General features: G+C 48.8%; 1 protein-coding gene across 1 annotated transcript in view; it reads left to right on the top strand.

The window, feature by feature from the left end:
- Positions 1–22,294, top strand: part of LOC144728038 (epidermal growth factor receptor kinase substrate 8-like) — a 55,795-nt gene extending 33,501 nt beyond the window's left edge. Inside the window, exons 8-22 of the mRNA XM_078607257.1 lie at positions 440–567; positions 1,094–1,137; positions 1,742–1,871; positions 2,879–2,967; positions 5,737–5,811; positions 6,250–6,398; positions 7,132–7,402; positions 8,505–8,542; positions 10,324–10,420; positions 11,486–11,572; positions 12,181–12,244; positions 13,332–13,367; positions 15,029–15,206; positions 16,339–16,471; positions 17,647–22,294. Of these exons, the coding sequence (XP_078463383.1) occupies positions 440–567; positions 1,094–1,137; positions 1,742–1,871; positions 2,879–2,967; positions 5,737–5,811; positions 6,250–6,398; positions 7,132–7,402; positions 8,505–8,542; positions 10,324–10,420; positions 11,486–11,572; positions 12,181–12,244; positions 13,332–13,367; positions 15,029–15,206; positions 16,339–16,471; positions 17,647–17,706 (1,579 nt within the window). The 3' untranslated portion in view covers positions 17,707–22,294. The remainder of the gene's footprint in view (positions 1–439; positions 568–1,093; positions 1,138–1,741; positions 1,872–2,878; positions 2,968–5,736; positions 5,812–6,249; positions 6,399–7,131; positions 7,403–8,504; positions 8,543–10,323; positions 10,421–11,485; positions 11,573–12,180; positions 12,245–13,331; positions 13,368–15,028; positions 15,207–16,338; positions 16,472–17,646) is intronic.
- Positions 22,295–23,643: the final 1,349 nt, after the last annotated feature.

Genomic DNA, 23,643 nt, shown 5'->3' with positions numbered 1-23,643 from the left:
CCATTGTTTTTCATTGGCTACCACATTCTGATGAGCTCCCCCCCCCTCTCCTCCCCCCTTCAACTTGCTTATAAGGGATTACTTCTTGAATCATTGCCTCACTTGATGCAGCTAATTCGGCTGTGACGGTCCCACCTGATGACGGAGACTTGTGTTGCCTCCGAAACGTCGTGATTTTTGTTTTATTTTATTTTCATTAATTTTGATGTTTTACCTACGTGACTTTACCGAAAAAACCTAAGAAAAATGAGTGCCAGTGTCACGCTCCAAATTTGCCGGAAAAAAAAAAATCACCTGATTGGGCAGAGCTATGAAACTACCGCAGACTGTATCCATCCGTGAAAACAAAATCGCCTTCCTCCGCGACAAGCTAGCTCTGGAACAATGGCACGAATGCCAAAACCGCACCCCAGTCATGTGATCTGATCGGCGTTTCCAGGCTGAACAAGGAGAAGTTGGAGCGGATGGGTATTCGAGAGGACGGCACGGACGTTGGCTCCGCACCGCTGTCCCAGGGCCGATCACGGGGCTCGTACTCACGCCCGCCCATGCCCTTCATGGACCACGGTACCCATCTCTCTCCGCTCACAGCGCGGGCCTCATCCGGGATGACAAAATTCACCGGGGCGGACTTTTTGTAGCATTTCCGAACCTGGAGCGATGAGCACCTTGACTGCCGCTTATTGCAGATGAGCATGGTTCAAGCCCCCCCCCCTTCCCGGCCACGCCACGCTGGCGAAATGTTAACGACCTTGCCTGGTAGGCAGGAGGTTCATGGGTTTGACCCCGACACCTGATGCCCGTCGTATATTTGGAGTTTGCATGTCTCTCTTTCCCCGTAGTCGCATGGAATTTTTTACCGGGGCCTCCGATTTTCCCTCCACATTTAGAATCAATACGCGTTTCGAGTATTTGGCTGCTATAAATGTCCACGTGGTAAGCCACTTCGTTGAGCTATCATGTAGCTGGTAAAATAAAATAAAAATTTTTATAGTTTATTTGAATTCTTCTTCAACACTAGGACAGGTGACAACTCAAGGAAAACTCCAGACTGATGGCAACGTGTAACATTGAGTGTGTATGCGCTGTGCAGGAATGCAACCACCCCCATCGTCGCAAGACAAGGACTCAAATTTGGTGAGTGAGGCTGCGGTTCTGACGACGACGGCGATGGTGGCGTTTACCATGACAATTCAACTTTGAGGTTCACGCTTCGAGCCCTGTGGGCCACCCTGGTTAATACCGCGGGTGGGTGTATTCGCCATGAATACTGTTGCATGCCTCGCCTTGCTTCACACTGGACGTTGACCGATCCGGTGACGTCATTCGAAAGAGCGCAGCCCACGTTTGCCGGGCGCTGCGGTCCAAATTTGCCAAATTCTAAAAATCACACCGCAAATTACCAACTCGGCAAGGCCCACATAGCAACATCGCCCCCCTACTTAGTAACTATGGCAGACGACCGCCGTCTGAAAAACGCCACCTGAGTGATAACCTTGCGCTATGAGAATGGCACTAAAACCAAAATGTACTCAGGATTTCAACTGCTTTGATGGGATTGCAACATTTTCAGCTTGATTGGCACGTGGCGAACGCCTCTAAAGCAGGACATGACGACGGGATATCGCTAATGATGCCGCCGCTGCTGCTGTTGTTGACGACAAAGACGCTACTGCTACAGGCAACGATGATCATGATGATGTAATTGACGACCACGACGACGATGATGATGTGAGTGCAGAAGTTGATGAACAGCTTGCTCGACGAGATCGAGGCATTTGTCCGGAGGCTGCAAAAAATGCAGGAGGCGCTGAACGAAATGGGTAAAAGGAAGAATAAAAAGTCCAAAGGAAAGAAGAAGAGTTCTGGCGGTGAGTGGACGCGTGCACGCGCGCACGTGTGTGCGTGTGCGCGTGTGTACGTTTGTGCGTGTGTGCGTGTGTACGTGTGTTCGTGTGTACGTGTGTGCGTGTGTGCATGGGGAATGGTGGCGTAGCGATAAGCGTGTTTTGCTACGAACTCGGCGACCCGAGTTGGTTTCCCGCTCCCCTAGGTCGACTCAGGCGCAAATGCCTACGCCGGCGCGTTGTGTAAACATCGCCACTGGGGAGACAAAAGGCGGCAAGGCGTAGCGGCTTTCATAGGTGCTCCTGCTTGCTTGCAGCATTCGTCCCGACAGTCTGTTATAGGCTATATCGGGAGTGTCTTTGTCTTGTGCGCAGGGAGAGATGAAGTCCCACAGCTTGAACAGCATTGTGGTGTAAGGGGTAGCTGACCCTGTGAGGGTTTGCGGAGCCCCAAAAGGTTGGAAGAAGTCGCCAAACCCTTGTAACCGACTGGCTGCTGTGCCACCTCAACTTAAACTAAACTACCTCGGCAGGCATGAATGGAAACTCGCGGTCTGGAACTGGTCGAAGCGTTGGGCAAGGGACATTAAGGGAGGTTGTGATTGTTACTCTTAGTTCTTTCGGTAAAGTCACGTAGGTAAAAAACGAAATTAAAATTAATAAAAATAAAATAATAAAATCACGACGTCTCGGAGGCAACACAAGTCTCCGTCATCAGGTGGGACCGTCACAGCACGATACAGCAAATCTGGCTGTGACGGTCCCACCTGATGACGGAGAATTGTGTTGCCTCCGAAACGTCGTGATTTTATTATTTTATTTTTTATAAATTTTAATTTCATTTTTTACTTACGTGACTTTACCGAAATAACTAAGAGTATGAATCCTTGCAGTCACAAAAGCTTCAAATCTAGAATTAAAGGTTGTGATTGCACGCAGGCTGCTTTGCATGCCAAGCGTGATGCTCGCTAATAGCACCGGTGTGCCTAAATCTGGATTTTTTTTATTGCTGCCTTTGTGTGTGTGCATAGAGGGCGTGCTCACACTACGAGCCAAGCCGCCCTCCATAGAAGATTTAACAGACCACTTTCAGAAATACAAGCTCCTTCTTAACCTTCTGGTGAGACGGGGCAGCATCATGGCTTCATTGCGTCTTCTTGGTTCTTTCGGTAAAGTTACGTAGAAGGGAAATAATAAAATAATAAAAATAAAACAATAATAGAAGGGAAATAATAAAATAATAAAAATAAACATAATAAATTATTATTATGTTTTATTTTTATTATTTTAAAACATAATAAAATATTATTATGTTTTATTTGTATTATTTTATTATGTGTGCCTGTGTACGTGTGTGTTTTATTTTTATTATTTTATTATTTCCCTTCTATTATTATGTTTTATTTTTATTATTTTATTATTTCCCTTCTACGTGACTTTACCGAAAGAACCAAGAAGATGAATCCCTGCAGTCACGAAAGCTTTAAATCGAAATTTTATTGTGTTTTATTTTTATTATTTTATTATTTCCCTTCTAAGTGACTTTACTGAAAGAACCAAGAAGATGAATCCCTGCAGTCACGAAAGCTTTAAATCGAAATTTTATTATGTTTTATTTTATTATTTTATTATTTCCTTTCTACGTGACTTTACCGAAAGAACCAAGAAGATGAATCCCTGCAGTCACGAAAGCTTTAAATCGAAATTTTATTATGTTTCATTTTTATTATTTTATTATTTCCCTTCTACGTGACTTTACCGAAAGAACCAAGAAGATGAATCCCTGCAGTCACGAAAGCTTTAAATCGAAATTTTATTATGTTTTAATTTTTATTATTTTATTATTTCCCTTCTACGTGACTTTACCGAAAGAACCAAGAAGATGAATCCCTGCAGTCACGAAAGCTTTAAATCGAAATTTTATTATGTTTTATTTTTATTATTTTATTATTTCCCTTCTACGTGACTTTACCGAAAGAACCAAGAAGATGAATCCCTGCAGTCACGAAAGCTTTAAATCGAAATTTTATGATGTTTTATTTTTATTATTTTATTATTTCCCTTCTACGTGACTTTACCGAAAGAACCAAGAAGATGAATCCCTGCAGTCACGAAAGCTTTACATCGGCTTACTTGCGGTTGGCTCACACAGCACTGCTTAGCGATCGTGCAACAGGAACGCACACGACGCACCGTCACCGTCATCTGACCAGGCGTTTTACGTATGTACGTTGAACTTCTTTCGCACCGTACATAGCCAAGCGTGCTAATCGGAGGTGCGAAAGGTGGTGCAACTGCACCAGGGATCCACGGGCTGGAGGGGTGAGGGGGGCGAGCGCTAGGGGGGGTTCGCCATGCTTTCAACGCAACGTCGTTGGCATTTTGTCAGTGAACTCGGGAGGGGCAGCGATGTCAAGTTTCGCGGCCAAAATGGCTCCGATCGGCGGGTGGTGTGTCACGCGACCTGCTCATGCCGTCGTTGGGAGGAGAGGCGCTATCGACACGCGGCGGCGCAAGGAGAGAGAATATTTCAGAATCGGAATCAGAATATTTATTTAAACTGGAGGAATCCGATGAGCTACGAAGCTCTTTTTCACAGATGTCCAGTAGGGGCGGGTCAGAATTTTCGAACAAACAATACATAAATACAATAGGAGTGCAAAGTATAGGAAAGATAAACAAATCACTTTAAAAAAACATACAAATAAAACTGAACTATTTTTTTTTCTTACCAGGTAAAGGCCACTGAGGTATTGACTTATTTTCCAGAAGCGACCTTGCTATCACAAACGATAGCTCAACAAAAGTGGCTTATCACGTAGAAATTTCCAGGAGCTAAATGCAGGGGGCTCCGCTTCATTCACAAGGCCACCATGGCTCTGTCCCCCGTAAACCCCCCGTGCGACCTACTTCAAGTTTAAGTTCAAGTTCATTTATTAGGTATAGCCCTGTGAGCAGAGGTCGCAACCGGGTACCCGATACCCATACCCTACCCGATACCCGGCTACCCGTACCCGGCTGGGTATGGGTACGGGTACCCGTTTGCGACCCTGGTGCAGCCAGGTACGGGTACGGGTAAGGAATCAAAACCCGTTTGCGACCTCTGCCTGTGAGCCATTCGGCTCTTGAATCGGGTGCAACCACAACAAACATAAAACTAAAACATGAACAAGAAAACATCTTAAAGTGACTATGTGACTAAGTGCAAACAGAAAATCCAAGAAAAGACAGCAAAACATTGCAAAAAAAGCACCGGACACCAACGCTGTGTGCAAAAATCCCAGTGGGATGCAAGTCAAACAACAACAACCACAAGACAACTTAGATTAAGGCCATCAGTCTAACTCCGTACTACAACAAACAAACATGGCCGCCGTTGAGAGAAGAGCGCCTCAGCTCAACAGGCCTTGCCCAAATTAAACTGACCAAGTGACTTGCGAAAGCCTTCACCATCCGTCACCCCGAACCACACCTTTGGCAGATTACCGGCGCGCGCCACCACTTGTGGCACACTGCCCATGGTAAGATGCCATGGTGATGAGATGTTAACTACTTTGCCTGGTATATGGGAGGTTCTGGGTTCGATCCAAATCCTGACGCCGGTATATTTGGAGATTGTATGTTCTCCCCGTGGTTGCGTGGTTTTTTCTCCGGGTCCTCAGGTTTTTCTCTCCACATTTCGAATCAATATGCGTTTAGAGTATTTGTCTGCTATACATTTCCACGTAATAAGCCACTTCGTTGGGCTATCATTTGTGGCCAGGTCGTTCCTGAAAAAACATTTATAACTCAGTGGGCCTTACCTGGTAAAATAAAAATACAAATTTAAGACGCGTGTCCTGGCATCTCACGCCTTGGTTGCTTTTGTTTCGTTGGTTTGATCTTGCAGTCGGATATGAAGCTTCAACTGAAGAATCCTCCCGCCAACGACATGCTCCATCACCTCATGAGGCCGCTGCAAATGGTGAGATCGATGGCGTGTGTGAATGAGTGTAAGCGAGGGCTGAGGCCAGAGTTCTACGTCACGACTTGGCTCATGCTTGGATCTGACTCAAGTGAGCCACGGCTCAAAGCCACGCTTAACCTGAGCCGGCTCAAAACACGGTACCAGCCAGGCTTCAGGATCTCCGTGAACTGAGCCTGAGCCAGGCCACAGCTGAGCCGCTCGTGCGTCTTTATAACCACCTGAGCCGCTCAAGCCTGAGCTGAGCCGGGAATAAGCTGAGAGCCCATGGTGTGAGTGCGCGTGTGTTATTGTGATGGCAGTGGTATTGATGATGATTATGTTGGTGATGATTATAGTTGTGGCGGTGGTGGTAATAGAACTGATGGTGGTGGTGGTGATTATTATAAAGATGGTGACGATGACTGTTAATTATGGTCGATGATGCTGCTGCTGCAGATGGTAGCTATGACTGCAGGGCCAGATGTGGGACGGACAATCTTGTCACCTCCTCTGTCGAAGAGCACGGTGGATTTTATGAAGGCGACCCTCACATCGCAGGAGAAGATGCTTTGGAACTCCCTGGGAGATGCCTGGACTAAGCCAGAGTGAGGCCCTTTATCTTTGTCTGAGTGCACACACACACACAAAGACAAAGATCCCCCGTATAGCCTTCACAGACTTTTGGGGCAAGTGCTGTTTGTGAGCACCAATGAAGGCCGGCACGGCACGGGAGGGGGTGGGTGGCCAACATTACGTCCGGCCGCCATTGTCGTCCCAGTGGCGATTTATACACACCGCACCAGGTACTCATTTAAGGCTGAGTCGACCTAGGGGAGGCCCAGGACCGGTTCAGATAATCGTCACTGGTGCTGGTCGTGAGTGGGAATCGAACTCGGGTTGCCAACCATTCCACTACTGCTCCCCCCACACACATGCACACACGTATACATATACACATTGTACACACAATCCGAAATCAGGCCTTGGATATACGTAATTTTGGGCGACCTATTTGAATTGCATTGAACAACAAGTACTGATGGCAAAGGCAATGACGTTACACATCTTTACTCATTTAAGGCTGAGTTCCCCGTGGGGAGGACCGGGATTGGTTCTGCTTTCACCCACGACTGATGTTTGCCGTGGCCACGAATCGCAACTCAGTTGGCCGGGTTCGTCCGCCGTCTCACTTCTCACCTACCCCGTCACGTGGCAATGACACTGACGCACCCAATCCTGAGATCTCTTCAGTTGCCATAGGAATGCCGAATGTCCACGGGAGCCCCGGCTAATCGGCGGGCTAACCCCCGCGTGGTACCGCCCCGTTTTCACGCACAGGTCCGAGTGGCCAAAGGGCTGGAAGTCGAGCCCCTACACCCCCCGACTCAAGGAACCGATCGGGAACCAGCTCGGCTTCCCAGCGCAGCCGGCGCATCACATGCCCCCATCGCCCTCCACGGCGCACCCCCCCACGGCGTATCCGCCACCAGGGCACCCGCAGCCGGCACACCCGCCGCCGGCGCAGCCCGCGCCCACGGAGCCGCCGGAGTCGGCGGCAGTGGCGTCGCACGCCGTCGCCCACAAGTCGGGGTCGCTGGATCGCGGGGAGGTGAGTGCGGGAGAGAGACCACGACGACGGAGGCCGGAGGGGGGGAGGTCGTTTTTCCCACTACGCTAACTCGAGCAATGCCAGGGCCCGTGCCAAGCTGGCCCCAGCGTGGGTCAGGTGGCACCAGGTCGTTTTTTCCACTACGCAAACTGGAGCCATGCCGGGGTCTGTACCGAGCTGGCCCCAGCGTGGGTCAGGTGACACCAGGTCGTTTTTTCCACTACACAAACTCGAGCCGTGCCGGGGCCCGTGCTGAGCTGGCCCCAGAGCGGGTCAGGTGGCACCAGGTCGTTTTTTCCACTACGCAAACTGGAGCCATGCCGGGGCCCATGCCAAGCTGGCCCCAGGGCGGGTCAGGTGGCACCAGGTCGTTTTTTCCACTACGCAAACTCGAGCCGTGCCGGGGCCCGTGCCGAGCTGGCCCCAGCGCGGGTCAGGTGGCACCAGGTCGGGTTTGTTACCCGCATCCGCTGTTGCAGGGAGAAAATGTCGGTGCATATACAAATGTGTTGGTGTGGGTGTGCAAGCGTGTATGTGTGTGTATTTCCATAGGTGCTCGCTAAGAACACTTGCCCCAACAGTCTGTTGAGGCGATTTTGGGGATCTTGCTTTGTATTCGTGCGTGTATGGGGAGCGGTGGTGTAGCGGTTAGCGTGCCACGCTACGAACCCGGCGACCAGAGTTCGACTCCTGCTCATGACCGGAATATCTGAACCAGTCCTGGGCCTCCACTGGGTCGACTCAGCTTTAAATAAGTACCTGGTGCGGTGTGTAGACACCAGCACTGGGGAGACAAAGGCGGCCAGGAGTGGTCCTGGCCACATCACTCCCTCGTGTGCCATGCTGGCCTTCATAGGTGCTCACTAACAATACTTGCCCCAACAGTCTGTGCAAGGCTATATGTATACGTATGTTGAAAGAAAAAGCGCACTTAGCCTGGTACAAGTGTCGTGGTGACATCACCGCCACTTAGTGGCGAATGGCGGTTATTGTGTGATTGAAAACTGAGCGCAAACCAATAAAGATGCTGCTGATTATATGTGTCATTAATAATTATAGCTGATAATGATGCTGATGAAGGGTTTGCTTTGTGTTTTTTCAGAGGCTGAACCCAGGCATGGCAGCATCTCCGCCACAACCGTACGTCCAACTCCCCCACCACCAAGGCCTTGTGTCACCTCAGAAGCCAACCTTGAAGTCCAACTTTTTTGATAATTGATCATTGGTTTTTTACCCTTTTATCTGGCAACAAAACTGACACCTTTTTTTGTTTACAAGGAGTCATGTTGCATAGACCACAAGGCACGCCTTTTGGCGTCATCTGGTCCAACACCATGTGAGACTAGGCTCTAAGGAAAGCTGTCTCGGGTGTGGACCAATCAACTTCAAGGACAGTGCATACATTATCAGAGTTATGTTTTTTGTTTGCATTACGACTGCAGGTATTGTGGTCTATGCAACATGACTCCTTGTAAAAAAAAAGGTGTCAGTTTTGATGCCAGATAAAAGGGTAAAAAAACTATTATCATATTTTTCTACTGGCAAATGAGGTTCCAATGGTCCAACTTTTTTGTTACTCATCGCGTTTTTTCTCAATTTCATTCCGACCGTCCTACCAGCGTAATTTCCTGAGACGTGAGCGTCCCGTTCGGAAACCATCGCAGAGAGCAGTGCATCACCCTGTGTTGGAGAACGGCCCCGACAGGACCGTGACAGCGGCCCAGCGGCAGGGCCTTCGCCGCTTGCTGCGGAGGTTCTCAGTCCGAATCCATTGGCAGCCCCAAATAATGATGATTCCAAGAACACAGGATGAGATGTTACTATCCTTTGTGCAAGCACTTCCAAGAGTTCATGAACAGTGAGCCTGGTGAAATTTTGGGAGCGCATCGTCAGTAGTGTACCTTTGGTTCCTAGGGTGTTTCGGCCTTTCATACTATACACCCTCCCCAAAGGCGGCCAGCGACAGGGTGATCAATCCTACGCTTGCGTCCCATTCCCAATTAGTCATAGGAGTTGCCTTGTTGTTGATAGCCAACATCCCATGGGACTATGCATGGCAGGGGCGTCCTCCTCCCTGAGTCAAGCATTGTTGACCGCATACCTCCTGGCCCTCTCACTTCAGGGCCCAGCTGGGGTCTTTCCTCTTCATCCAGAGCCACTGACTGCTGCCTTCTGCCGCCTCCGATACAGCTCTGATTGCCGAACGCTGGCTCTGGCCCTTAATTCCCAGGTCTCTAAGCAGTCTGGTTGTAGATGTTGCCACAAAACCTCTGCAGCCCACCTCCACCGGTCGGACTTCTGTGTTCCAGCCATGATGCCGTGCTTCGGCAGCTACATCGATCATAAAATACGGGCTATCGGCTTCACAGTGGACGTTAAAGATCACGTGACATCACTCGTCGCGGGCCAAATGTGCCAAATGTGAAAAAAAAACACCCTTTTAAAATTACAGTACAGGGACTCCTCTACCTATGAACGAGTTAGGTTCCAGAGGTCTGTTCGTAAGTCGATTTGTTCGTAAGTCCAACTTTACTCCTTTCGATTCCAAACGCGTTGTACGGCGTGTACACTAAACACGGGGAATGGCTTTTAAAGTTGTACAATCTCCTGTAGATGTAGATGCCACCGGTTCTTTACGTTATGCAGATGTAGATGCCACCGCCGCCGCCATCTATTGCGCGGCGGTTGAACTTTCGACTCTCGGTCCGAACAGGCGACTGGACATACGAACAGGTTTGTTCGTATCTCTGAAAGTTCGTGAGTCGAATGTTCGTAAGTAGAGGAGTCCCTGTACACAGCAATCATCGCCTCCTTACTCTGAAAACCCACACGTTTTAAGTTTCAGTTCACGCTGTCGAACACGTACTCATTCAGTAACGTCCAATTCTATCTTGCGTGTCTCGTCTGTTGCGTCTTATCAGCTCACGGCCTCCGCTGGTAAAGTTCGTGAAGGCAAAGTACGATTTTGTGGCCCGGAGCAGCGCAGAACTGTCAATCAACAGGGAGGAGACTCTCGAGGTAAAGCGAATCGTTCGGTGACGTCGCTGCGTTGGCAGTGGTGCAATCAAGTTAAGTTAGAAAAAAAAGGCGATTACATTACTCGGCGCAAAAATACGCCTCCTGACGCATATCTGTCTGACCCTGCAACAAAACATTTTTGTACGAATGGAAGGGTTGCCACTTTTTTGCACCGAACAAACCCAGAGACATATTTCTTAGTCAGCCGAGACCTATCCGAACTGTGCTGTATTCAAGAACTGTAATAAAGTTCTACGCGATACCGCTGGCTCAACGTGCAGGTTGTCGCAGACAATATTATGTTCAAAATTTACTTTTGGGTTGAACCATGTAATGATCTGGGAATGACGTGTCATAAGACCCTTCACCACCCGACATAGCTATATGAATGAAATGGCAATTTGTACAAGTAGTTTAACGTGCTGATTATTGTGTTAATTCACCAGTAAGTTTGAAGTACAATTCTCACAAACAAATGTATGTGGCAACCTGAACATACATGCATATACAGAGACCCCCCCATATAGCCCTCACAGACTGTTGGGGCAAGTACTGTTAGCGAGCACCTATGAAGGCCGGAATGGCACATGAGGGGGTGGGAGGCAATGTCCACGCATCGCACCAGGTACTAATTTGAGGCTGAGGCGACCTAGGGGAGGCCCAGGACCGGTTCAGATAATCGTCACTGCTGTCAGCCATGAGCGGAAATCGAACTCGGGTCACCGGGTTCGCAGCGCAGTGCACTAACCACGACACTACCGTTCCCCTTATATATGATGCTGATTGTAATTACTGGCGAAACATAAATGTTGTTGATTTGCTCTTCAACACATCGGTGTGCTGTACTAGTAACTAATTGGCACGTGCTGTTTACGTGACAAACCTCACTAATAGGCTGTGTCGGGTGGTGGCGGGGTTAACGACACATTTATATATTTACGCGATCTAACCCAAAAAACGATTCTATGGATGATATTGGTCGCGAAAGCCTACGTGTTCAACTGACATACATAATAAGGACTTGCACAAACGCCTCCAGTGACTGGCCTCTTTGCTTCCTCCCAGGTCCTGGATGACAGCAGCAACTGGTGGAAGGTGCAGAACGAGAACGGATCCGTTGGCTTTGTTCCCAGCAACATGGTCGAACCCCTGGTGAGCGGTCAGCGGCGTCTTGTGATCGGAGCGGGTTTATAACTGCGGTCACCAGAGCCAGACCATGGATCGCACGATCCAGCACTACCCGTGTCACTAATTCACAGACCACGTGCTGTCGAATTCACACAGGTGGTGGTGGTGATCATTTTTTCGATGGAGTGACAATGATTATGATGGTCTTGAAACTGGGTGGTGGTGGTGGTGGTGGTGATGATGAAGACGATGATGATGATGGTGGTGACGATAATGACCATCACAATGACAATGGTGTTGATAATGACGATGACATTGATCATATTGATGATGATAGTGATGATGAGTATTACGATAATGCTTATGGTGGGGATGATGTTTATGGTGATAGTGGGGATGGTGGTGGGATTGATCATGATGATGGTGGTTGTTGTTGATGATGATGATTGTGCTGATTGTGATAATGATGATGATGATGGTAGTGGTGATGATGATCTGTCCCGAGACCTCCTGTCAGCGAGCCTTCAACACTTCACGTGGCCTCAAAGCACACCTGGCCTGGCACAGGCGCTGTGGTGAATGGCAGGTATTGGTATTGGATGATGATTATGATAATGATGATCTCATTGCAGAGGAAAGGCAGAAGCCCCCATTCCGCCGGACTGGATAGGCACTTCTTTGACGACAACGCAATCTGTGAGCACCACCATCACCACTACCTCTACCATCACTACCACCATGACCACTACCACCACGACCACTACCGCGACCTCTATCACTGCTCTCAGCACTACCACCAACAACAACCACTACCACTATCAATACCATCAACAAATCTAATATATCCATCACCACCATCACCACTAAGACCCACCATCACCACAACCACCACCATCGTTGCTACCTCCACCATTCCTACTATATCCATCACAGGGGATTATTGTGTCCGTCCGTCGTGCAGGGAGGGGCTGGTTGGGGGGGAGGGGCTGGGTGGGGAGGGGCTGGGTGGGGAGGGGAGGGTGGGGAGGGGCTGGGTGGGGAGGGTGGGGAGGGGCTGGGTGGGGAGGGTGGGGCTGGATGGGGGGTGGGAGGTGTGGGGCTGGGTGGGGAGGGGCTGGTCACCCCGTGGTGCCCTTATAAAATGCAACGTTTAACCTCACGCCGGCTTGTGCCCACCCTCACAGTCGGGCATATTTGCGGAATACACCACGCCGCCGTTGACCCTGGCCATTGACCGAGCAACCCAACGTTCCTACCAGCTCCCTCCGCAGGAATGTGTTATTTCGTGTTACGAGAGAAATGCTATTTGCTCTGAATAAGGGCCATTGCCCAAAACGTCGTCTACTACATACCCTTCCTTTAAAGGCCACAGTGTTGTTGACCAATGTGCTGAGTTTTACTAAATGCACCGTGGAGTGAGTCGTGCTCACCGTCGTATGTGTGTGTATGTACGTTGAACTTGTTTTGTATGTAGCGAACAAGAGCGCTAAAGAAATTAGTTTTAAATTTAGGAGCCTCGTTGGGGGTTGACGCCTGGGCCCCATGGGGCATGAGTCACGTGGCATTGCCACTGTTCTCGCAAATGAGGAACTGGTGGCAGAGGGTGGCATCAGTGTTCGAGGCGAGGCGGAGGCCCCTGTCTCACCACTCGCCTCGCCCACCATGGGTGAAAATGTTGATCTCAATTTGCGGACGTTGAGAGAAGCGTCACAATTTGCCGTGCTGCGCACTGCGTGGTCGGCAGCAAAAACTAATAATGCCCGTCCCGTCCTTCCAACGACAGACAGCGCGCCTGATCGAAAAAAAGACCCATTCGACCGTAAGTATTCAAACATAAAATCGGTTAACATTCAGGCACCGTTTTACGCCATTTGTTTGCTAGGCGCCCTGGCAATTTTGAGTCTTGAGGGGGGAGCGGGGAGGGGGGAGGGCTGTGCTCGGCAGCCGTGGTGGAACTCCGAATCGGAGCTTCGGCTCAATTGTGGAGGGTGCGTGGGGCATGGTCAGCGAGGCTGCCCGAAAGAGGAGCACAGCCAACCTGCAATGGCCAGGCAGGACGTCGTTGTTGTTGGCCGTCGCCTCAGATCGACGATGACCGGCCTGAGAGAAGGTTCGGTGAATATATCCTAGGCACATGGCACGCTATCTCTCTTGGCGTCTCAGTCGCTCAGAATCGACCGGCGAATTATTTTATTTCCGGTTTAAAAAAAAAAACTGAAACATGATCAATAAATAATAAAAAAACGACCAGTTGCTACATCACCAATGGCTTTACTTGTTCCGACGTCTCCTTTCGAATGGCAAAGTGAAGATTTGCAAAAATTATTTGAGGACATCGAGAGGGAGCAAGATGGCATGACCTTCATGTGGTGTTCTTGTCGAGAAAGAAAGAGAGTTTCGATTTAAAGCTTTCGTGACTGCAGGGATTCATCTTCTTGGTTCTTTCGGTAAAGTCACGTAGAAGGGAAATAATAAAATAATAAAATTCTAACAATTAAATATTTTATTACATAAAATAAAAAAATATTTACCGAAAGAACCAAGAAGAGAGAGAGTCTCTCTCTCGATCTGATCAGCGCACAGTCAGACAACACAACGATCTGATCAGCGCACAGTCAGACAACACAACGAATGTAGTAAAATAGCTACCGCACCATCGTACATTTGGTATGAGCAACGTTGTGGCTTTACTCTAGGCATTCAGTGGTGCCGTGGTGGCTAGGAGATGTTGTCTCGCTTGCCAGGTACACAGGAGGTCGTGGGTTAGATCCCGATCCTGACGACGCCTGCTGCTGTATATTTGAGTTTGCATGTCTCTCTCTCTCCCAGTGGTCGCGTGGATTTGTCTCCGGGACCTCCAGTTTTTCCCCTCCACATTTAGAATTAACACGCGTTTCGAGTATTTGGCTGCTTTAAATTTCCAGGTGATAAGCCACTTCGTTGAGCTGTCATTTGTGACCAGGTCGCTTCTGATAAAGAGCTAACGGCTCAGTGAGCTTCATCTGGTAAAATAAAAAAAATTGTTTATAAAAAAAAAGTTTCTTCACAAGCACGTATCTACACCATTGTAACCTCATTTGCCAGTAAAAAATATGATAATTGTTTTTTTACCCTTCTATCTGGCAACAAAACTGACACCTTTTTTTTGCGCCTTTTGGCGTCATCTGGTCCAACCCATGTGAGACTAGGCTCTAAGGAAAGCTGTCTCGGGTGTGGACCAATCAACTTCAAGGACAGTGCATACATTATCAGAGTTGTGTTTTTTGTTTGCATTACGACTGCAGGTATTGTGGTCTATGCAAACATGACTCCTTGTAAAAAAAGGTGTCAGCTTTGTTGCCAGATAGAAGGGTAAAAAACCAATTATCAAGCACGTATCTCTGAGTCACCATCTCTCTGCACCCACCCCTCCCATCTCTCTTTCTCTCTCTGCGTGTGTTCTGTGTCTCACGTTTGCTCCCCCCCCACCCCTCACTCCAGGCCGCACCACACAGATGGACCTCCTCACGATGGAGCTGCAGAACCGGCTCAGGCTGGTAGCCAATCCGCCCGTGAGCCAGCCGAACCACGTGACCCGGGATCCATTGTCCGAGATCTCAATCCACTCGCAGCCAGCCGACGTTCAGCTCTGGCTCAGCACGCAGGGCTACCACCATCGGTGGGTCGCGAACAAACTTCCGCCGCCACGTTCCCGTGTCAAACGTCAGAGCTGGAAAAAAGGCCAGAGCAGAGGTCGCAATCGGGTACCCGTACCCAGAGGTGTGGACTCGAGTCATGTGACTTGGACTCGAGTCAGACTCGAGTCATGAATTTGATGACTTGCGACTCGACTTGGACTTGCATAACAATGACTTTGTCCCACCTATGAGATGTGGACTCGAGTCATGTGACTTGGACTCGAGTCAGACTCGAGTCATGAATTTGATGACTTGCGACTCGACTTGGACTTGCATAACAATGACTTTGTCCCACCTCTGCCCGTACCTGTACCCGGCCGGGTACGGGTACCCGTTTGCGACCCTGGTGCGGCCGGGTATGGGTACGGGTAGGCCGTGAGTCACTGGTGAGTAACCGTTTGTCACTCATTTCGGGTAGGGTACGGGTACGGGTAGGGAACGGGTACCCTTACCCGGCCGGGTACGGGTACCCATTTGCGACCCTGGTGCGGCCGGGTACGGGTAAGGAAACAAAACCCGTTTGCGACCTCTGGGCCAGAGGGCGCTTGGCGTTGCCCACCCCCTGTCCTGGGTTTTAAACGATGAAACGAGCGTGTAATGCAGTGGTTAGCGCACTGTGCTACAAACCCAGCGACCCGAGTTCGGTTCCCGCTCACGCCCAACACCAGGGACGAATATCTGAACTGATGCTGGGTCTCACGACGTTTCGGCCACAACGCAAGCAGCCGTCCTCAGGTGGAGAACAGGTCCGTCAAGTAGACAGAGTCTTCCCTTCTACGTGACTTTACCGAAAGAACCAAGAAGATGAATCCCTGCAGTCACGAAAGCTTTAAATCGAAATTTGATGCTGGGTCTTCCCTAGGTCGACTCGGCATTAATTGATTCCCTGGTGCAGTGTGTAACCATCAGCACCGGGGAGACAGAGGCGGCCGGGCGTGGTGCTAGCCAACCACCCCTTGTGTGCCATGCCAGCCTTGTGTGAATGTACGTTGAACTTCTTTCGCACCGTACGCAGCCAACTGTGCTCATCGGAGGTGTGAGGAAGGACAGCACTTGCCCCAACAGTGTGCTAAAACTATACGGGGGATCTTCGTATTTGTTGTGGGTATACAGGACTCAGGCCCACCTGACTGGCATCAATGGGGATCAGCTGTTTGCCATGTCACGCGATTACATGATGGTAGTCTGCCCTGAGGAGGGAGCTCAGCTCTACAGCCGCCTGGACCAGTACAGACCTCACAGCTGGGTGAGTGGACACAACGATCCCCCCTCCCCTCCCGCCCTCCCATCCTTACCAAGCAACAGGACTCACGCGCACCATCTCCACCACAATAACACTAAACAATTTTCATTTTTAACCAGATTATGTAGCTCTTTTTCAGAAGCAACCTGGCTATCACAAATGATAGGTCAACGAAGCGGCTTATCACATGGAAATCTATAGCAGCAGCCAAATAACTCGAAATGCGCGATGTTGATTCTAAATGTGGAGGGGAGAACCGGAGGACCTCGGAGAAAAATCCACGCGAGCACGGGGAGAGAAAAATACGCAAACTCCACACCCGAGACAGCTTTCCTTAGAGCCTAGTCTCACATGGGTTGGACCAGATGACGCCAAAAGGCGCAAAAAAAAGGTGTCAGTTTTGTTGCCAGATAGAAGGGTAAAAAACCAATTATCATATTTTTTACTGGCAAATGAGGTTCCAATGGTGTAGATACGTGCTTGTGAAGAAACTTTCTTTATATAAACAATTTTTTTTATTTTACCAGATGAAGCTCACTGAGCCGTTAGCTCTTTATCAGAAGCGACCTGGTCACATATGACAGCTCAACGAAGTGGCTTATCACCTGGAAATTTAAAGCAGCCAAATACTCGAAACGCTTTTTAATTCTAAATGTGGAGGGGAAAAACTGGAGGTCCCGGCGACAAATCCACGCGACCACTGGGAGAGAGAGAGACACGCAAACTCAAACATACAGCAGGCGTCAGGGTCGGGATCGAACCCACGACCTCCTGTATACCAGGCGAGGTAGGTAACACCTCCTAGCTACTGTGATAATGATGAGAGAGAGAGACACGAAAACTCCAAATATACAGCAGGCGTCAGGGTCGGGATCGAACCCACGACCTCCTGTATACCAGGCGAGTTAGTTAACATCTCCTAGCCACTGTGGCGCCCAACCACCGCTGGTCACGGCAAGACTCGTAAACACACCACGACAACACCCACAGCTGCACGCCCGATACCCACAGCCACCCACCTACAAACCGATGATGCCCACAGCTACCCGGTAGCCATGGATGGTGCCATCGTGTAACAGTGGGCACGCTGGGATTGCAATCCAGCGCGCCGTACCGGGTGACGGCCTCGTGACGTGCTGTGAGTTTTCATGTTGGATCATGTTTGTGTTTTCGCTCAGGACCAGAATTTCAGCAACGACCTGGGGAAGCGAATGCTCACGATGCCGAAGTACAATTAGCTACAAACCCATCATCATTCCAAGAGAAAACATTTCAGTCACCATGACTCTACCAGGGCTCCAAACTCTGACACCTTAAAGACCACTCCGAACCCAACGTTCCACATCCACAAACCTTCCCTGTTACAAGTTTCATCCCGGTACAGTGGTGAGCACGCCGATCTTTTAAAGCAAATGAAATGAGTTTGAATCCCAGTCGAGGAAAGCAAATTTCACACAATACGCCAACTGCCCGTTATACTGCAGTTGGTCGATTGGCGACATCGAGTACAGCAAACCCTTCCGTCTCGCCGGTTTAGCTATCGTGGTTTTGTAACTGTGCGCCAGACTTGTTGAGGTACAGAGTTCGCCGATGATCGCGCCCCTGTGGCTCGTCGTAACTGCGCTGCTCGCGGTGACGCTGCCGCAGAAGAACACACCCGGCGCCATCTTGTCTCCATCTTGTCTGCCAAGTGGCCCATCGCGGGTGCCAGGCCACGCGGTGTTCCCAGCTTCCAGTCAAGAGGAGGCAGCAAGGTTCAGCCACTATCGATTTTTCTTCCTGTTTTGTACAGCACTGCACACGGATACTACGCGTACAGTCTTGTATGCTACATTTAAAACAAAATCATTATATACATTTACCGTACAAGTTATATTTTAACACTACAAAACATATTTTACACTCAAAATGCTTCCTGTTTAATGTGTTGGGTCATTGTAGGGCAGCGTAAAACAAAAGCAGGGGGAGGTGGGGCAAGGGTTTTGCTGTTTTGTGGTCCGGCGAAGTGTAGATCCTTGACTTTTTTTAACAACCTATGTGGTCGGATTTGTTCATGCGCAACAGCTGAACGTCTCCTTGAGCCAAACACATGTTGTGTGCGAATGACATTAGGGCGTGGGCGATCAGGATAACACGCGCAAGACTGCAAGGGTGTGCCAAAAACGTATAAATACAGTGAAATTCCACAGTTTTAACTGATTTGACAGATGCACCACAGAGGTGAGGTGCTTCCAACAGGTAACACACATTCTTTGGGTCTTACGGTAACGGTAAAGTCACGTAGATGGGTTCAAAGAAAATAACAAAAAACTACGACGTTTCGATCGCAACACAAGCGGTCGTCTTCAGGAAAAGGGGGGTTTAGCTTCCAAAGGCAAACAATGTATAAAGTTTTGAAATGGGCGTGGCCCAAATGTCAGCAGCCAATGATAATGTAAGTGTTCGGCAGCGAGCCCGCCGGTGGTTCGTTTTCCACCAATCAAAGGGCTGCCTGGTGAAAATTAGCATGTTAAAGAGAGATTAGCATGTTAATGATAAATCTCAGGGAGGCAAACCGAGGGGTCGGCGCGCGACGTGACTGTGAAAGTGCAAGTTTGAAATGGGCGTAAAGCACAACTAACATCGGAAGGTGGTAGGATGGGAACATCATAGCCAGTTATGACTTAGACTGGTTGATAACGTCCTTCCAATGATTGCTCGGTTTGTACCCATCTTCTCGGTTGAAATTGTGTCTGTGTCTATATATAGAGTATGGATGGCTTCATGAACGAATCTTTGTTGATAGCCCTTATATATAGTTTGCCTTTGGAAGCTAACCCCCCTTTTCCTGAAGACGACCGCTTGTGTTGCGATCGAAACGTCGTAGTTTTTTGTTATTTTCTTTCAACCTATCTACGGGACTTTACCGAAAGACCCAAAGAATATTAATTCCTGCAGTCACGAAAGCTTTAAGTCAAGAGGTAATACACAGTTTAACATGTAGTAGGCTTTCGTGACCAATATTGTCCATAAGAGGTTTTTTGGGTTAGATCGCGTAACAAAAAGTAGTACAAAAGTAGTACAACAGCAGAACTAGAATTGTAAATGTTGTGGGTTTACTCTCCAACGCCACCGGTGTTCTGTACTCGTAACGAATTGGCATGTTTTGTTTACGTGACAAACCTTACTAATTGGCTGTGTCGGGTGGTGGCGGGTTTAACAATATTTATATTTTTGTGGAGGTAACACAAAAAACAAACAAAGACAAGATACTTGACGGGCCCATTCTGAAATTAGGAACATTTATTTGTGCGTATTGGACGCTTACACAAGCACCAACATCTTAAACAGCCTTGCACGATCCAATGCCTAGCTTTAGTTGTTTTTATTTTCGCTTGGAGGGGATCCGCCTGATGACAACTGTCTCCAGGTTAGACCCAAGATTACGATTCTCCCTTAAGGGGGCTTACATTCTTCGATGGACTCAGGGTGCCGTTTAAGCTCAGGCTGGTTCCTTGAGTCAAAACCTCGTTCGACGTTGCCACTCCTCGCCGATTGTCGGATGTGGAAATGCAGTCTGTGTGTGGTCCCGTGTGGCTGCGGTCTCTCGTAGTGCTAAAACTGTCTGGGACTGGTGTAGATAAAGCAGAAGTGGCTATTGGTGGGGTGGGTGGGGGGTGGGGGGGCACTGTTTGTTAATATTGCAATCATGGTGAATCGCTCACGGGTAGAAAGTAGAATTTAGAATCGCAATCATAGAGAAAAAACGCAAGAAAAATCATCGCACATGGCTTCCATAATCCTTTTTCTCACGTTGCATGCTTGGCCTCGCAAGTATTTCATTGGCAAAGAGTTACCTTTGTTACCTTCCGAGCCACACAACGAGATGACGTCACACGGCGCAACCTTTTGATCAATTTTGTCGGGTTTCCCCGAATAGTAAAGCTAGTTTACGCTAACATTACATTATATGGTGTAATCTTTACGTGCGTTATCCTGACCTCCCTCTACAGACAGACGGAGACAGCTAATGCATTGTTGTCCTTCCCCCACACACATAGCATGGTTGGCTACGTACGGTGCGAAAGAAGTTCAACATACATGCACAACGCTTTCAACCTCGGTTGTGAAGTGATCCACGTTTGTTCTTGGGTTTTCGGCCACGTGGTAATTTTTGCCAATATTCTTGTCATTAATGCTCCACCACCGGACAAAGATTTTCACATTGACAACGATATTATTTCATAGGTGGCTTTTCGCTCCTACTGATTGGGAGCGTCATCAGACCGTGAACTCAGAAATCGAGGAGCGAAACGCCATCGTACGCCGATGTTGCATTCGGTCGTGAGAAATCTTAAGCCACCGGAGAGAGACGACACATTGGCCAGGTCTGAACATTAATATCTTTGTAATCGTGGCAATATTGTCGGTTTGGTGGAGGGTTAGCGACACGAATATTGGCCCATATATGAATATGGACCATTGTAATCGGTTATGAAAGCGTGTTGCGTAAAGATCGATGTAAAATGTTCGTGACAAATGTTTGCGGAACTGTAAACTCTAAAAGTGAGATGCAAAGCAAAAGTGAAAAGGAAGCAACGCGAACCAGGATAGAGCCGAGTGGAATCATCGATCAACACGTTGGCCAATTGAGTGGGGCTTGGCACACGGGAGCAGGAATTTGAAAGTCGCCAATGGTGACAACAACAAAAAACCCGGGGAGCCTGGATTTGAGCAGTGAATCGGGAAAATAATGCCCCATTGCCGTTGATCGAAATTAATGTTCTCGTCGAGTCAAAATGGCTCCCAATTATGTTTGCGGGTCACGCGGTCTTCCTTTGAACATGTAGAGCAAGCTGTGATTATTTGCTTCAGTGATCGCTGCATATGTATAGAGAAAGAAATGTGCTGCCGGATGCGGAGCCGAGATGCGGTAATTATCCGGCGCTTTCAAGCCATATGTCTTAACGCGTGCGCAATTTGTTCAAATGTAGCGTGCCCGCTTTGTCTTTATTTATCGTGATACGAGGTGGCTGAGTGGCTCTGGGGGGACTCAATGGCCATGCCAGAGCAATAGCCAACGCCACTGAGATTCTGGGTTTGAAATCCGTGCCAGCCACCCATGATTAGAACCGTCTTCTCCAGTGCAGTGAGATTTGATTGTAATGACCTAGCCACTGCGGACTGCACACAAAATTAATCGTAAAAGCACTGCTTATTAAATGTACAGAAATAATTGAAATGAAGTTGGAATTTTCATTTCGCGTAAAAAAACTAATACAAATATACGTGCGTTTCGAATTCTTAAAGCCATAAGTTGTGCAACGTGGTTGCAGGCAACCGGATCGCTCTTTTGTAGACGTCATTGCAAGCGGTTGGGAGCAGTTGCGCAACCGGTTGCTCACAGTAGAGGGACTCTACTTTAAAGTAATCTATCTGCTCGGCAATTTGTGGCCACGTATTTCATTTGCAATTTGTATTGATCGCTGCAATCCCTGACCAGGGTGGCTTTATTTCCTCGTTGCGCAACTACCCGCTCAGATGTGGACAAAGCGGTTGCGGGCGATGATCTCGCTTGCGAGGAGATGCACAACTCATCGCTCGAGTGTGGGCCCAGCTTTAAACAGACACACACACTACAATCGGTTGGGATTGGTTCGCAGTGGGAAAATTGAAGTTGTGAGCACTGCCCATCCCTGGTAAAGGAATGTTTTGATATTTGAATGCATGCATACGCAATAAGGGCATGGGCAGATAATTAGAACGGGCCGTTCGTGTCTCACAAAATAACAGCACAATATAGTTAAATTCCGGTTTGTTTCACGCCGCATTAAAACACAGAATGAATCTTCACTTGTTGGCCTGCTTTATGAGCGTGTTTCACATCACACCAGGTTAACCTCGGAGTTAACCTCGGGGTTAACCCCCAGTGCATTGGTTATGCAGCGGGGGGTTTTGGCCATACTTGACCATGCCGGGTTGGTGAAGGGAACGCTCGCCCCTTTGCGGAGCACCTGGCTGCGGTGGTTCACCCAATCGAGTGGCGCTGCTTGAGTCTACAGGCACTCAAGCCTCGTCACCTCGACAACGAACGCGTCCCATCGTCGTCCCCGCCGCTGTCCATCTCACGAGGTTGACATCTGCGTTGATCGGTGCGCCGGGATTGCTTCCCGTCGATGGCCGAGGAGCCCAAATATTCTGACGTTCAGATCTTCCCGCAACTCGGGACACTCCGGCTGCTCACACAGTGGACGTCTCGCTTCGAAGCTCCATTGTAATGAAGGTGGGTCGATGAAGGGCAAGGATAAGAACGGAGTGCTCGTCAAGCGGTAGAACGCGATTGAGAAGGATGCCCACCGAAGAGATGGAGCGGTAAAATGAGTCCGTGCGCGAGTGCTCGGGGGATTATGGCATTGTAGGGTCGTGAGTGAGAAGTGACCTGGGCACGTTTTTCTCCAGCAGTGCATTAATCATGGCTGATGATGAATCCCAAGTGCCAATTCAACACAAGATTCACGTTGCTATATACAGCGGGCACTGGAATGACAATACATGTGTATGTTGAACTTCTTTCGCACTGTACGTAGCCAACCCGTGCTAGATCTGAGGTGCGGGGTTCGTAACTGTGGCTGTAGTGTGACCAGCAGTCATCAGCTATCGGTAAACTTATCCTAGTTTATTTCAAACGCAACATAGAAGACCAAAACCGCACAGTCTCTGACGCAGCAGCTCGTAGTTGTTTGTGCGTTGAAATAGCCGAAAATAGACGAGGATAAAAACTAATAGTTTGGAAAGGGACAGGCACAGGAAATACACCGAAGCACTGACGATGGCACGACATGACGCCTATTATTGTAATCGCCATCAATATGAACCCACTCGCAAGCAACGCCAGAGTCCATGACATTACGACCATATCGGGGATCGGGCATGGTGGCATTGGTATGGGGCAGGGGCGGTTTCTTCATTAGGGCGATTGGGCGACGCACCACCAAAGTGTGAAAGGGACTTTTTCAATCACATTCACAACCTCATTCAACCACAGAGTTACGCTAGCCGTCACTGTGCCTCTGGATATAGTCCAATCAGCGTCATATCACGTTCTGTGGAGTACCGCCTCTTTTTGGGCGATTTCACTCTGGCTGAGAATCGCACAGAGTGTTCCCATAGACTTACATTCAAAGATGGTTTTTTTT

This window comes from Lampetra planeri, chromosome 27 (assembly GCF_965212315.1).
Source record: "Lampetra planeri chromosome 27, kcLamPlan1.2.h2, whole genome shotgun sequence".
Lineage (NCBI taxonomy): Eukaryota > Metazoa > Chordata > Hyperoartia > Petromyzontiformes > Petromyzontidae > Lampetra > Lampetra planeri.
This window is presented reverse-complemented; position numbering and strand designations above follow the sequence as displayed.